The sequence below is a fragment of the Aspergillus fischeri genome, genomic scaffold, assembly GCF_000149645.3.
Source record: "Aspergillus fischeri NRRL 181 1099437636247 genomic scaffold, whole genome shotgun sequence".
In the NCBI taxonomy this organism is placed as follows: domain Eukaryota; kingdom Fungi; phylum Ascomycota; class Eurotiomycetes; order Eurotiales; family Aspergillaceae; genus Aspergillus; species Aspergillus fischeri.
This window is the reverse complement of record NW_001509772.1, coordinates 933,679-946,811: the sequence shown is the minus strand read 5'-3', so window position 1 is coordinate 946,811 and position 13,133 is coordinate 933,679. Positions and strand designations below refer to the sequence as shown.

Sequence of the window (13,133 nt, the reverse complement as noted above, 5' to 3'; positions counted from 1 at the left end):
AGTCAGGTGGATACGCTATATAATTTCCAATAGTTTGAGGAGAGCACTTGGCGTTGTGCAGCCCTAACAGGCTGAATCACTAGCATGGCGTTCGGGGTTGTATAACTACACATTATTGCTCTGCACATTGTTGTTTCAGCGCATTCTCTCAACCATTCATACTATATCAAGCATCATTTATCTATTTGTAATTTCATCTCTTCAGTCCATAGAAGTCAAGCATAGAGCTCCAGAACATAGGGGGAAAAAGTCGGTTGGCATTCCTCATCTTCCTCTGGAGCGTATCTATAGTTCCTCGTCCACATCCATGCCCGTCCCCTCTTGAGCTCCCTTTCCGCTGGACAAACGCGCCACCGAAGCCTCCTTGTCAATCATCTGCCGCGATACCGCAACGATGTTGTCTTCGATCAGTTGCTGGCTCACATCTTCAATGTCTGTAAAGATGGTTAATAACAAGCAAACCAAGGAAAGACAGGTGTAGGACTTACGCTTCTTGGGGTCAACCTTTCCAACATATCGCGTCTTGAGTTGCTCCTTGGTGAGCTCTGTCTCCTCCTTGACTCGCTTCTCGTAACCTTCAGCAAGGCTCACTAGCTGCTTCATCCGCTCCACGTTGTGCTGGCCTTCCTCATGGAAGTCGTTCATCTGCAACGCCTCTGTCCACACGTGCTTATGCAAGTTCATCAGCATGTTCTCCTCCAGTCCCGTCTTACGATAGTTGATAGCGATGCTGTAGTAATGTCTGTTCAATCCGTGGATGAGCGCCTGGATTGATGGCTTGTTCAGATGACCCAAATTGGATGTCGTCTGCCGGGGCTCCTGGCCCATGACGACCGTCTGAGGCTGGATTAGTCGGAAGGCATCAATGACAACCTTTCCCTTAACAGATTGAATCGGATCAACCACAACTGCGACAGCTCGGGGAGTGAGCTGTTCGAATGACTGCTGAGTGTTGATGTCCACGGACGAAAGCCAGCAGCCAAAACCAGGATGGGAGTGGTACCATCCAACGACTGTTTCCGGCCTGCGTTTTGAAAATCTATCAGCGGTGCAACTTTCAAACTTGCTTCGCCCTGCCGAGACCTACCGTCCAGTTTGCCGAAGCATCTCCATCATCTTGGTCTGAAAAACGGGGTCCACGGCCTCAACACTGACACCAGTACCGCTCTGGGGCATGGCAAAAACATCAACCACACGAACTGTGTATTCATCGACGAACTCTCCCAGCATCAGGCCCATGACTTCCATAGGCACACCTGCCCGACCATGTCTTAACATCTTCAACAAAGCTAGTGATGAAATGTGTACAGTCTCGGAGTTATCGATCAGGTTCGGGGTGTCCTGTAAAAAGAAGCATAGTGTCAGCAATCATAGTTCTCAGGGACTTGATGCCATAAATGATCTATATTCGACTATTGCAGAAGCCTATGTAGAAGACCTTGGATAGATGGTCACGAGTGACAGAGATGCAAAGCGTGAATGACGCAAAGGGCCGACTTACACCACCTGGAGCCGCGCTTCCCATACCCATGCCCTGGGCGGCCTGAAGCATCCGATTGAGTCGGTCCATGGTGACTCAAAGACTCTGAAAGAACTGGGGACAGAATGAAGAATAGCTTCCTCTATGGAAGCAATGACGGCGCGACAGTCGGTCGGCGACACACAGGCAGATTTTCTGTTGCTTGGAGGCCGAAATGAATAGAAGTCAATGGAATTAGATGTTAGGTAGCCGGTTGAAGAAGGTGAGATTAGATGGAGAAAAAGGATGATTGTAGAAATAGAACGAGCCAGTTGGTGATGCTCCAGAGAACTAACCGTGACCAGAGCTCAAGATCCAGCGAGCCTGACGGAGGCGGTGGGAGCAGCTCTTCCGTCTGGTCTCGGTCTCCCGCTCTGGCCTCTGCGGCCTTTGCTCGGCCTCCCCTTCGCTTCCTCCATCACTTATAATTTCCCCAGCCGGCAGGACGGAAATCCATCGCAGCACCATAACCTTTGATATTGCTCTGTCTTCTCATATCAGGGCTGGTGCATTTTTTTCATCAGAAATCATCTAACTCTAAAGACCTCTTCAAACCTTTGGCGCAGTTCTCTTGCGTTATCATCACCCCATCTTGAGCACTTCTATAATCGATCCGAGCCATATCACTTTGCCATCTCGCGACGTCTCTCACATAATTATACGCGGTTCTGAGTGAAGAATACCTGTGCATTTATGCACAGTCTCATTTACAATGGCTGCTCCTCCGATTGACCTGGATCTGAATGGCTCCGGTGATCGCAGCAAGAAGGTTGCGTACTTCTACGACTCGGATGTAGGTAACTACGCCTATGTTTCAGGGCATCCGATGAAGCCGCACCGTATCAGGATGACACATAGCCTGGTTATGAACTATGGCCTCTACAAGAAGATGGAGATCTACGTGAGTGTTCACGGACTTTCAAGGCTAGGTTCAAGCAGAATACTAATGGGTTATCGGCGCAGCGTGCGAAACCAGCCTCAAAGTATGAAATGACACAATTCCACACCGACGAATATATCGACTTCCTTTCAAAAGTTACACCAGACAATATGGACCAGTTTTCCAAAGAACAAGGCAGGTATAACGTTGGGGATGACTGTCCAGTTTTTGACGGGCTGTTTGAGTTCTGTGGTATCAGCGCTGGAGGCAGCATGGAGGGTGCGGCGCGCCTCAACCGCAACAAATGCGACATCGCTGTGAACTGGGCTGGAGGTCTCCATCACGCGAAGAAGAGCGAAGCGAGTGGTTTCTGCTATGTGAATGGTAAGCTTATCTTCCTGGCGGCGATTGTCATTGTCCAACGACATCTTCTCACTTTTTTACAGATATCGTTCTTGGTATCCTCGAGCTGTTACGATTCAAGCAAAGAGTCCTTTACGTCGATATCGATGTCCACCACGGCGACGGTGTCGAGGAAGCGTTCTACACAACTGACCGCGTCATGACTGTCTCATTCCACAAGTACGGAGAATACTTCCCGGGAACTGGCGAGCTTCGTGATATTGGAGTGGGACAGGGCAAGCACTATGCTGTCAACTTTCCACTTCGCGATGGCATCGATGACATTTCGTACAAGAGTATTTTTGAGCCCGTTATCCGAAGTGTCATGGAATGGTACCGCCCAGAAGCTGTCGTCCTTCAATGTGGTGGTGACAGTCTCTCGGGTGATCGGCTAGGTTGTTTCAACCTGAGCATGAGAGGCCACGCAAATTGTGTGAACTTCGTCAAGAGCTTCAATTTACCGACCATGATCCTCGGTGGCGGTGGTTACACAATGCGCAATGTTGCGCGGACGTGGGCGTTTGAGACTGGGATTCTGCTAGGGGACAGCCTAGGTCCAGAACTCCCTTACAATGACTATTACGAGGTGGGTCCATACTGGTTTGAATGCTGAATGCCCGCAGATTGCTAACAAGATACCTTAGTACTTTGCACCGGACTACGAGCTGGATGTGCGTCCGTCGAATATGGACAATGCCAACACGAAGGATTATCTCGACAAGATCCGAGCTCAAGTGGTGGAGAATCTCAAGCGGACGGCTTTTGCACCCTCTGTGCAGATGACCGACGTACCTCGCGAACCTCTTGTTGAAGGCATGGACGATGAGGCAGACGCAATCCTCGATGACCTCGACGAAGACGAAAACAAGGACAAACGCTTCACGAAACGACGATTCGATCAGTATATCGAGAAGCCTGGTGAACTCAGCGATAGTGAAGACGAGGAAGAGAATGCAGCAAACGGAGTTCTTCGCAAGCCTCAATCGCTGAAGCGCAGAAACCAGATCAATTATCGGAATGTCGACCTGGACTCCGGGCTTGATAGCGGGGTTGCCACTCCTCAAGATGCCTCGTCGGTCCCGGATGACGAGATGGACACCACTGCGGATACGAAAATGGCCGAAGCACCTCTACCCGAGTCTGATGTTCCACCCTCGCCATCCGCCGCCGGATCAACTTCTAGGAGAGACCAGAAAGCGGCTGCAGAGCCTACTGAGATGGCTGTTGATGGACCAGAGGAGGTTTCCGCTTCCGCTGCTGCCTCCCGCCAACAATCACCGAAGCCGCAGGATGAGGACACTACGATGGAAGACGCAGCCGTGCCTGTCCCTGAAACTGAGCAGTCGGAGAAACCAGCGTTGCCAGTTGAGGGACAGGAAGAGGAGAAGAAGCAAGAGACACCGGCTCCAGAAAAGGCAGCCCCAGAAGCTTCATCTCCCGTCAAGGCTTCGCCTATTCCAGGCGAGAAGGACGTCTCGGACAAGCCAGAAACGAATGATGCAACGGAACCGGTAGAGGTCAAGGTCAAGGAGAAGACTCCTGAGGCCCCTACCGATCAACAGGCTGTGAAAACCGAGCAGGGGACTTCTGAGGAGGCCAGTGAAAACAAGGCAAGCAGCCAACCCACAGAAGTAAGAACAAATCAGCAGCCCGAGGAGCCTGAGAAAGGCGGGGAATGATGTTCTGCTCTCTGTCTGTGAAGGCGTCCATCCACTGGAAGTTTCTGGCGTAACAGGGCAATGGTAGTATGGTGTTTCGGGCTCTCGAAATCATTGCATATGTTTTATGAGGTGGCCTTTTTATTTTCTTTACATTCTGGTGCTAGTTTTTGCTTCTTTCTTGAGCAAGATATGGTTCAATATGACATTACTTCCTTCACTCTTCGCTAGCATGTTACGTTTCATCCACCAATCTCTCTTGTATACTATCTACAGTTGGCGTTGACTCTGATAATACAGGGTCTGCACAGATCAGTTATTATCTATCAATACCAAATAAATTTAAGAAGTATATGAAAACATTTATGTCTTGCTTTCAGTATCGAGCAGTAATAGCAGCTATGGACTTCGTGATTAACTAACTAGTTAAACCATCCTTCACCAGGAGCAGTTAGGTAATCACAGACTAGCTCTATTCAAGCTTAGCATTAGGGCACGCTCTGTTTTCCAAGGCGGGGCAGAAGAGCCAATGGTGAACAAGCGCCAAGATTTTACACACGACGCACACTAAGCGAGAGCTATTCGAAACCCGAACCGCTGTGCAAACCCTCGACGTCGCCCAGATCCCTCTCGACCTCCGTCGCCCTTTCGCCCTTTTCCCAGTATCCGACACCGACTACGTGATACCTAGCCAAGATGTCTAAGAGAGGGTGAGTCACAATGCTTCTTTTCCGGGTTTTGCGGGAGCGCTGCGCGATGGAAAAAGAGCGCACAGGATGTGGACGGTTCTTTGATGGCTGGAGACCAACAAGCGTGAGGTGGATTATCGTTGAAATAAGAGGAGGAACTGAAGAATCTGCAAAGGGTTTTTTGGGGAGCGGCATTTTTGAGAGAAATCGCGCTTGGGTCTAGGGGATATTGAAGATTTTCACGAAGGGCCAGATATTGAAGGAATGAAATGCTGACGATTGAATTCTGAACAGTCGTGGTGCCGCCTCCGGCAACAAGCTCAAGATGACCCTTGGTCTGCCTTGGTACGTTATTGCAATTCCTACCCTACCGAGTCGAACACGATTGTGGAAGTGACCTGTGTCCATTGTCTCCTTGGAGCCTACACAACCCGTCATTCATCACGAAAAAAGCCCACCTACATCTCCGTCAACCACCAAATCAACTCTGCCCGTCAAACGTGTTCGACTCATCAGATAGGAGGAATCATAGACTAACATGTTATTTCGTGATATAGCGGTGCCGTGATGAACTGCTGCGACAACTCTGGTGCCCGTAACCTGTACATCATCTCGGTCAAGGGAATCGGTGCCCGCCTGAACCGTCTTCCCGCTGCCGGTGTCGGTGACATGGTCATGGCCACCGTCAAGAAGGGAAAGCCCGAGCTCCGTAAGAAGGTCATGCCCGCCGTTGTCGTCCGTCAGAGCAAGCCCTGGAGAAGACCCGACGGTATCTACCTGTACTTCGAGGACAACGCTGGTGTGGTGAGTACACCTTTTTTCCCTTTTTCTGGAGCGGCGGTTACGATTTGCACTCGTGATTGCGGGATATGAACGAGGCCGTTGCTATCAGCTATGACAGGTTCAGGAATGAATGCTAATCGCTCAACCTATTTCAGATTGTCAACGCCAAGGGTGAGATGAAGGGATCCGCCATCACCGGCCCCGTCGGTAAGGAGGCTGCTGAGCTCTGGCCCGTAAGTTCCCTGTTATTTTCGAACACATCCTCCGGTTAAACGCGCGGGTACTAACCCTCGGTCCAATAGCGTATTGCTTCCAACTCCGGTGTCGTTATGTAAAAGAATCAATACAAAAAGGCGTCGTGACATTAGGAAGTCAGGGAGAGATAGAAGCAGCGATACCAGGGAATGAAATCATCTTTTTTTTCAGTGCACATGACACAAAGCCACGAATCTGCATGAACGGGTCCGATCTCATCTAAAGCCGCCCATCTCTTTCCTAAATGACGTGTCTCTCTATTGTTTCTTCTACTGGCGATTCGGAAATACAAAAAATGTTCAAAATCGTTTCCTTTTCTTGATATCTTGCCAGTATGCTTCTACCGTGACCGAGATGACTGCGAGAGATCCTGCGGCAGGCTTCATTCGAGAGACAAGTAATGGAGTCGAAGCACTGCTGTCTCTATCCTGTTGCAACCACTTGCTCTGGGATGCTTCGAACAAGTCTAATTCTAGAACCTACACATTACAGACCCTGTGTTCTAAACGTAGACGTGACCAGATTTATTGACATGTTTTCAAAAATCGAGAAAAGAAACAGCCAATGGTATGTACATAAAAATTAGTATGGTACAGAGAAATCCAACTCGAAGAAGCGGAAAAGCAAGTCGCTCGCTGCTGATGCTAACCTTCAAAATATCCGAGATCCGTCTATGACTTGACTTGCGGACCTTTCGTAGAGACAGACTTTGTCGTTTGTCGCTGTCGCTTGAGTCCAACGGTTCTAGGCAAAAGAGTATATACCAAAAGAATCAAGACGGTCACGATGTCGATCCCATGGATCGCCCACCAGATATGCTGGACTCCGGCCTTGCACATGGTGATCTCATACTTCCATCCGTTCACGGCCGGGTTGGTGTCAAACCAGACGGAGAGGAGACCTGCGTTGCCGCCGTAATCGCCCATCATGGCTCGGAGAGTGACTTCGCGAAGGGAGGGCGTATCCGATCTATCCTCTGGGACTCCACTATAGCGTCTTGCGTCCCACTTCCACGTTTGCTGGGTTATATCGTCCCCGCTATCTGTCGGGGTCGACCAGTTGACGAAGTGGACGACGTCACATCCGGTGTGGTCGTGGCCGTTGAGGATGAGCCCATTGCGGCCCCAGCCTCCTCCTGGAACACCTTTGTCACCGCTCATCCCGTATATCCCTTGGAGGACGCCGATGGCGCTGAGCTGCTCGCTCAGATGGTTCTGCTCCCGTAGTCCTCCCTCCTTGAAGCGGGGGATACCATCTGGCCCGTCTTCGTCGTCGGACTCGTGGTAGGTAAAGAGCGGTCCGTCGGTGCAGATGCCCTCCTTCTTATGTAGCGGCAGATGGGTTAGGAGAAGCGTAAAGGTTGTCCGATCTTCGACGGGGTACGTGCGATGGGTGATTAGATCGTTGATGAAGGCGTAGCTGTTCGACTGGACTTGTTCGGATAGGGCTGGCCCGTCCAGCGTCAGCGTGTTGAGGTTGATCAGGTGCAGGGTAGGCTTGACAGCAGCGTCTGCCGCACCACCAGTTTGGTTCTCGAGGGTATGCTGAAAGCGAATATCCCAGTTCGCGCGCCCAAACATGCGCTCGAATCGCTCAATCCGCTCCTCGCTGGCGTCTCCCGCATACCCAATATCATGGTTCCCAACAACGTTGATGACCCTCCGCCTCCAAGCCGAATCCGTCGCATTCAGCTCCTCCAACGCAGACACATCCCCAGAGCCTGTTCCATACCCCGCCGACCCGGTAACCGTAATCTCATCACTGACCCGCTCGCCCCCTCTGAACACCCGATTCCAGTACCTGTCTGCCCTCCGCTCAAACTCCTCATCGGTAACCCACTGGCTTCCAATCAGATCCCCCAGCACCGTGACATGCGTAGGACGTGTCCACCAATGCAGCGTACGGTATATATGCGCGAGATAGAAATCGTTCCCGAGTAAATCAAGTCGCTTTCTCGCGGCCAGAATCGAGCGCGGAACGTCTTCGTGCGCGAGTGTGCGAAGCGCGGCAGTTACGTTGCGTAGGACATCGCGGTGGAAGGGCGACCCGGACTCTGTTACAGATGACCTGATTGCAGTCCAGTGCTGCTTGATCCGGGCGGGGAGCTCTTCGTCCGGACTAGGGAGAGAGCTATCACCTTCTAGCTGGGGGTCTGCGAGAACTAGCAGCCTGAAGACCGCTGGCTCGCTTGCGGGCTGCTGTCCGATGTGTTGCGAAAGGGTGTAGAACAGTGGACTATGCGCGGGACTGAACGCATCAGGTGGGCGCTCATTCTTGTTGACTGGAAGTGGAAATGCGCAACCCTGGAAAATCGGATAGAGGTAGAGGTAGAGACTGGACGTTATTGCGAGTGGAACGAGCACGACAAGGGCGCGGAATAGGAGAAGGCGGAGGAGGGACATGGGGACACGACTGGGAGGTGACCGCGCATTGGCGTGGATATTTGATTTATACGGGCTATAAAGTCATGAGATCATAAAGCATGCAAACAATTGATTTTTAGAAATCGGCGCGACGAAGAAACGGAGGTGAAGACAAAATGTTTAAGGGGATCCGAAGTAGTTGGAGATTCGATCGAAGAAAGTCCGCGTAGTTTAGACAAAATTATTACCGCAGCGAATAACAAATAAACCGAGCCACCATGACAGGATCATTCCAAGGTCTACACGCACCGCGCTTTGCCATTTAACGTAAGAAGATTATTTTTATTAAAAGAACATTATGGTGTTCATCGAAGGTATACAAATGAAAAGAATTGAAAAGATGTCATTCCGGGTTTTCATCATGTTCTAGCCAGCAACAAACACCTTGAACCTCATGGTATATCCGCGTATTCCTATGCCTTCAGAACACCCAGCAGAAAGAGGTTTGAAGCAGATAAAGCAAACTGCCATAATCTCAAACTCGAAGGAGGTAGGGTTTTCGAAAAGAAACAAGAAATCAGATCAAAAGGGGGTATATCACATAACGCCAAACGGGGTGAATAGTCTTGCAGCAGGACAGCAAGCTGGTAAACTTGCCTCATTAATCGGATTTCAAAAGAGTCTCTGGTAGCAGAGACGATGGCCCTGTATCGAGACCACCAAGAGAGTTCGGGGAAGCAGGTTCGTCTTCCTTATTCTCGCCGCTTGCGGGCGCTTTGTCGACTTTTAGGCCTTGGATTCGCAAGCCGTTGTTGCGCTTCTCTTCTTCCTTGGCCTCTTGTAGTTCTGACTCAGTCATCAGTGCAGGAGGTCGTTGGTTCATCATCCGGGCCTGCTTCAAGCTGACTGTCTTTTGCTTGTTCGTTGTCTCGACGGGCAGGCTCATATCACGCTCGATAGTTGCCTTCATCAGCGCAGCCATCCATAGTCGACCTTCTCTGACACTGTCCACTTGGAAGTAATGTACCGCGGGTTTGGTGAATTGTACGGTACGGGATGTCTTGGGAGGCACAAGCTTGAAAAAGAACGGCCCCTCTGGATCCAGCTTGGAATTGCGAGAGGAAGGTGAGGTGGACGACTTGTCCGCCGACGAAGTGTCAGCACCGTTGGAAAGAGAGGGTGATGTTGGCGATGCCGTGGCGCCGGTGATAGTTGCATGCAAGGCGACAATGGGATCGTTATCTGCTCGTAGTACACGATGAGCGGTGATGTCAATGAGGCCTCTTTCCTCGGTGTCGTTCTCAGAGTAGTAGTACGACAGACGGCGGCCACGTAGGACAAATAGGCGAGGTTTCCACGTAGTCATGAGATTTGATGATCGCTTCTTCATCCACCCGGAGTAATCACAACCGTCCATTTGCTCTTGCGGTGTCTTCTTCTCCAGGCCTCGCATATAGGCGCTGGTGTCTTTCTTGGATTTTGGGCCCGCCTTGACGGATGCCCTTGGACGCGGCAAAGATATGCCTCCCTCTGCGTTCTTGATTGAGCTTTCAGTGCTATGCCTCTCAGAACTCTTCGACGTCGACGGTGTAGTAGAGCCGGTTCTGACCGAAGCTGGATCGGTATCTCTAACGGGTGAGGCAGGCGCGACAGAGGTGTCGATACCCTTCCCGACAACATCGGATATGATACGGAGCCCACCGGTGCGCCGTGTTTTGGGCCCACCACTCTTGCTCTGAGAGAAGGACAAGGAAGATGCACGTCCTGACCCTTCAGCATCCGACTTTCCCACAAAGGGGGCAAGCGGTGCAAACGATGAAAAGAAGCCAGAGCTAGAGCCAGGCTTCTCTGTAGAAGTTGTGGTGGTGGAAGACTGCGAAGTTGGACCGCGTCGGTCAATCACTCGAGTGCTCAGGCTTCTAAATCGGCTTTTCGGTGCTGCAGTAGTCTGAACGTCCGCCACAGCAGCAGGAGGAGCTTGCTTGGCCGTATCTCGGATTGAGTCAACGCTGGAGATGCGGGAATGTCGCTTGTTGACTTTCAATTTATCATCGGCGTAACTAGGTTGCCGGGAATGAGTTGCACTTCCAGTCACGGAGGTCCGTTTCTGCAACAGTCTCCTGTTCTTCGTGGTATCTCCTTCGGGACCCGAGAAGTATCCCCGTTCTAGCTCATCATACCGATCGGTCACGGAGACCGCAGAGTCAGACTCGTTGGTATCCGGGCGCCGGAAAGTGTGTTGGGGAAGTACTCCTTCGTGATAAATGGGGTAAGTGCCTGAGCGAGAGGGGACCCGCTGTGATCCGCTGGCCATAGTCCAATTTCTGTCAAATGAAGACTGCTTAAAATGACCAGTGTGAGGCGACGTATCCACGCGGTGCCCTGTGTCTATGGAAGAATGACGACGGTGGTGATTGATCTCCCGGATGGACGCTGCTGAAGGTCTTCTTTGATGATCCATGAAGTTGGGAGTCTGCGGAGTCATAGGAGAACTTGTGGTACTCGATATCCCGCTACTCACGAGCCGTGGATGCTGCATGGAGCCGGCCGAGCCTCTTGTAAGGTGAGGGATGCGGGGAAGAAAAGGGCCAGTGTGGCTGGCACGGCTGAGAGACCTTTCTTCCGACGGCGCAGGATAGCTGGAGGTAGAGCCCCGTTGCTGCTGCTGTTGTTTGAGACCCTTGACCTCCTCTTGGAAAGCCTTGACTTTGTGCCACGTCTTCAACCGACGACCCATGACGCCGAAGTCAAACTCCTTCATAAAGAGAAAATCCTGATCCATGTCCAGTAGCACATCACCGGTTATCTCTTGCTCCTCGAATATATCGCAGTGTTTCGCCTCGACTCCCAGTTCACGTAAATGCCTCGCTGTCTCAGCTGCATCCCAGCTCCGCACTTGCTCCTCGGTCGGCTGGTTTTCCTCTTCTTCATCGGTTTCATGGCCCCTGATGTAGGAGACTCGATGTTCAAGATGGCTGCTATATTCGCTCGAGGAATCATTATTTGCTTTGTTTTCGTGATTGGCCACGCTATGACGCGGGGTGCTCAGGTCGGTTATGTGCTCATCGATAACACTCAAGGTTTCATTCATAACCGGGCTGTCCTGGCCTTTCAATTGACCGTCTAGGGTCTGTCTGATCGACTGCTGAATATCGACGGCGAGTCGCGAAATGGGCAAAGGAGATGAACTTGACCGGTGCTGCTGGTTGGGGGAAGGCGTCATGGATGATAGGTCCGTGGCTACTTCTGGCGGTTGCGTCTCCGATATGCTAGCGTGTCGAGATGCCTGTGGCGTAGATTCTCCGCTCTTAAGCGAGGCAACCAATTCAGACGAGAGCTGGTCCTCTGCTGCCGGTTTGGGGTCGTCCAAATCAATCATATCCTCTCTCGGCGGTCGGATAGGGATCTTCGGGGCGGCAGTTGTGTAAACTAAATCAAACGACCTTTATTAGTTATGATCACAACGACTAGCTTGTTCCAAAAAATGAGAGCATACCACCAGGGAAAAGACCGGTTGTCCCTGTTCTCACATCTTTTCCCAAATACCAACCATCGCCGAAGCCTTCGTCAAGTTCTATCAATTCAATTTTCTCCCCTCGTCGCAAAGTAAGCTCATCCGTTCCACGCGCGTCGAAGTCATCTACAGACCAGCCAGGTCAGTTATCGTGATGAATACTGTCAAGCCTGATCGACCGGCGAGCGGGGGTAAATCGCGGCAATTCATGCGACCGGGGCAAGGCAAAGTATCTACTTACGGACAACGAGCAAAAAATCACCCGGGCGAACGCCGCGGGGAGGTGTGGAGAGAGCCATCGAAGAACCCTCAATCGTTCAACAATTCAAAGAAGCAAGGTGGGGTTGTCCGTCGTCAGAGCAGGAGCGGCAACAGAAGTGGTAGCGGAAGGATTGCGCAGGACATGGGGCCAAGCAGCCCTCTCGGGTAAACTGGAAGTTAAGTCTCTGAGGCCCGAGTGAGAGATGGATTGCGCTTCTTTCCCTTTTTCTCTTCTAATATTATTTTGTTTGGCGGAAGGAGGGCGGGGCGTCCTCAAGCGGTCTTGAAGACAGAGAGGGGGCTCGCGAACGGAATGGCAGATGACGATGCGCTTGCGTTCAGGAATGCGACAGCCACGCGAAGGCACCACCGCCTTGAATCAGGTAAGGCCAGGCCGTCTGGAATCTAGGTAAACCCGAGAAGAGAAGAATGAACTTAGGGAAGATCCAAGACAGGGACAGGAAAACGGCGGGGCCGAGAAAGCGGGCGCAAATTGGAGCGAGGCTCGAGATTGGCCCAACACTGCACTAGAGATAAGTTTGACAGTCTTAGTTTTCAAGTACCTAATACCTTTCTCGAGATCAGCATAGGGTTGGCGAAAAGTGAGCGGGACAACCCGTCGTTCTATATCTCGCTCGATTCACTTGGTCGACCGAAAATAGAACAGAACACAAGGGACAAAATTAAGCTTCAGTTTGCTCTTGCTGGGGGGTTCACCAGGCGGATAAGCAAACCAGCGACGATCCCAGGGTCATGTATGGACTCAATATGGCCAGAACGCTAAGGAGTGGGAACGGGCGCCAAATGGG

At 51.3% G+C, this 13,133-nt stretch overlaps 5 protein-coding genes across 5 annotated transcripts; 2 read left to right on the top strand and 3 right to left on the bottom strand.

Moving 5' to 3' along the window:
* Nucleotides 1–285: 285 nt before the first annotated feature.
* Nucleotides 286–1,570, bottom strand: NFIA_035750 (proteasome regulatory particle lid subunit RPN11; the record flags this gene model as incomplete). Its single annotated transcript, XM_001265903.1, has 4 exons — nt 286–434; nt 489–1,024; nt 1,088–1,341; nt 1,502–1,570. 4 exons carry the CDS (start codon nt 1,568–1,570, stop codon nt 286–288), a joined length of 1,008 nt encoding a protein of 335 aa, XP_001265904.1.
* Nucleotides 1,571–2,231: 661 nt separating this feature from the next.
* rpdA (histone deacetylase RPD3) lies at nt 2,232–4,480 on the top strand (the record flags this gene model as incomplete). Its single annotated transcript, XM_001265902.1, has 4 exons — nt 2,232–2,420; nt 2,483–2,783; nt 2,846–3,387; nt 3,446–4,480. 4 exons carry the CDS (start codon nt 2,232–2,234, stop codon nt 4,478–4,480), a joined length of 2,067 nt encoding a protein of 688 aa, XP_001265903.1.
* Nucleotides 4,481–5,155: 675 nt separating this feature from the next.
* Nucleotides 5,156–6,266, top strand: NFIA_035730 (60S ribosomal protein uL14; the record flags this gene model as incomplete). The annotated part of the gene is made up of 5 exons (XM_001265901.1): nt 5,156–5,169; nt 5,443–5,493; nt 5,706–5,952; nt 6,087–6,164; nt 6,234–6,266. The coding sequence occupies 5 exons, from the start codon at nt 5,156–5,158 to the stop codon at nt 6,264–6,266; spliced, it is 423 nt and encodes a 140-aa protein (XP_001265902.1).
* A 591-nt stretch (nt 6,267–6,857) lies between these two features.
* Nucleotides 6,858–8,588, bottom strand: NFIA_035720 (uncharacterized protein; the record flags this gene model as incomplete). Its single annotated transcript, XM_001265900.1, has 1 exon — nt 6,858–8,588. The coding sequence occupies one exon, from the start codon at nt 8,586–8,588 to the stop codon at nt 6,858–6,860; it is 1,731 nt and encodes a 576-aa protein (XP_001265901.1).
* A 622-nt stretch (nt 8,589–9,210) lies between these two features.
* Nucleotides 9,211–11,928, bottom strand: NFIA_035710 (putative polarized growth protein (Boi2); the record flags this gene model as incomplete). Its single annotated transcript, XM_001265899.1, has 1 exon — nt 9,211–11,928. The coding sequence occupies one exon, from the start codon at nt 11,926–11,928 to the stop codon at nt 9,211–9,213; it is 2,718 nt and encodes a 905-aa protein (XP_001265900.1).
* Nucleotides 11,929–13,133: the final 1,205 nt, after the last annotated feature.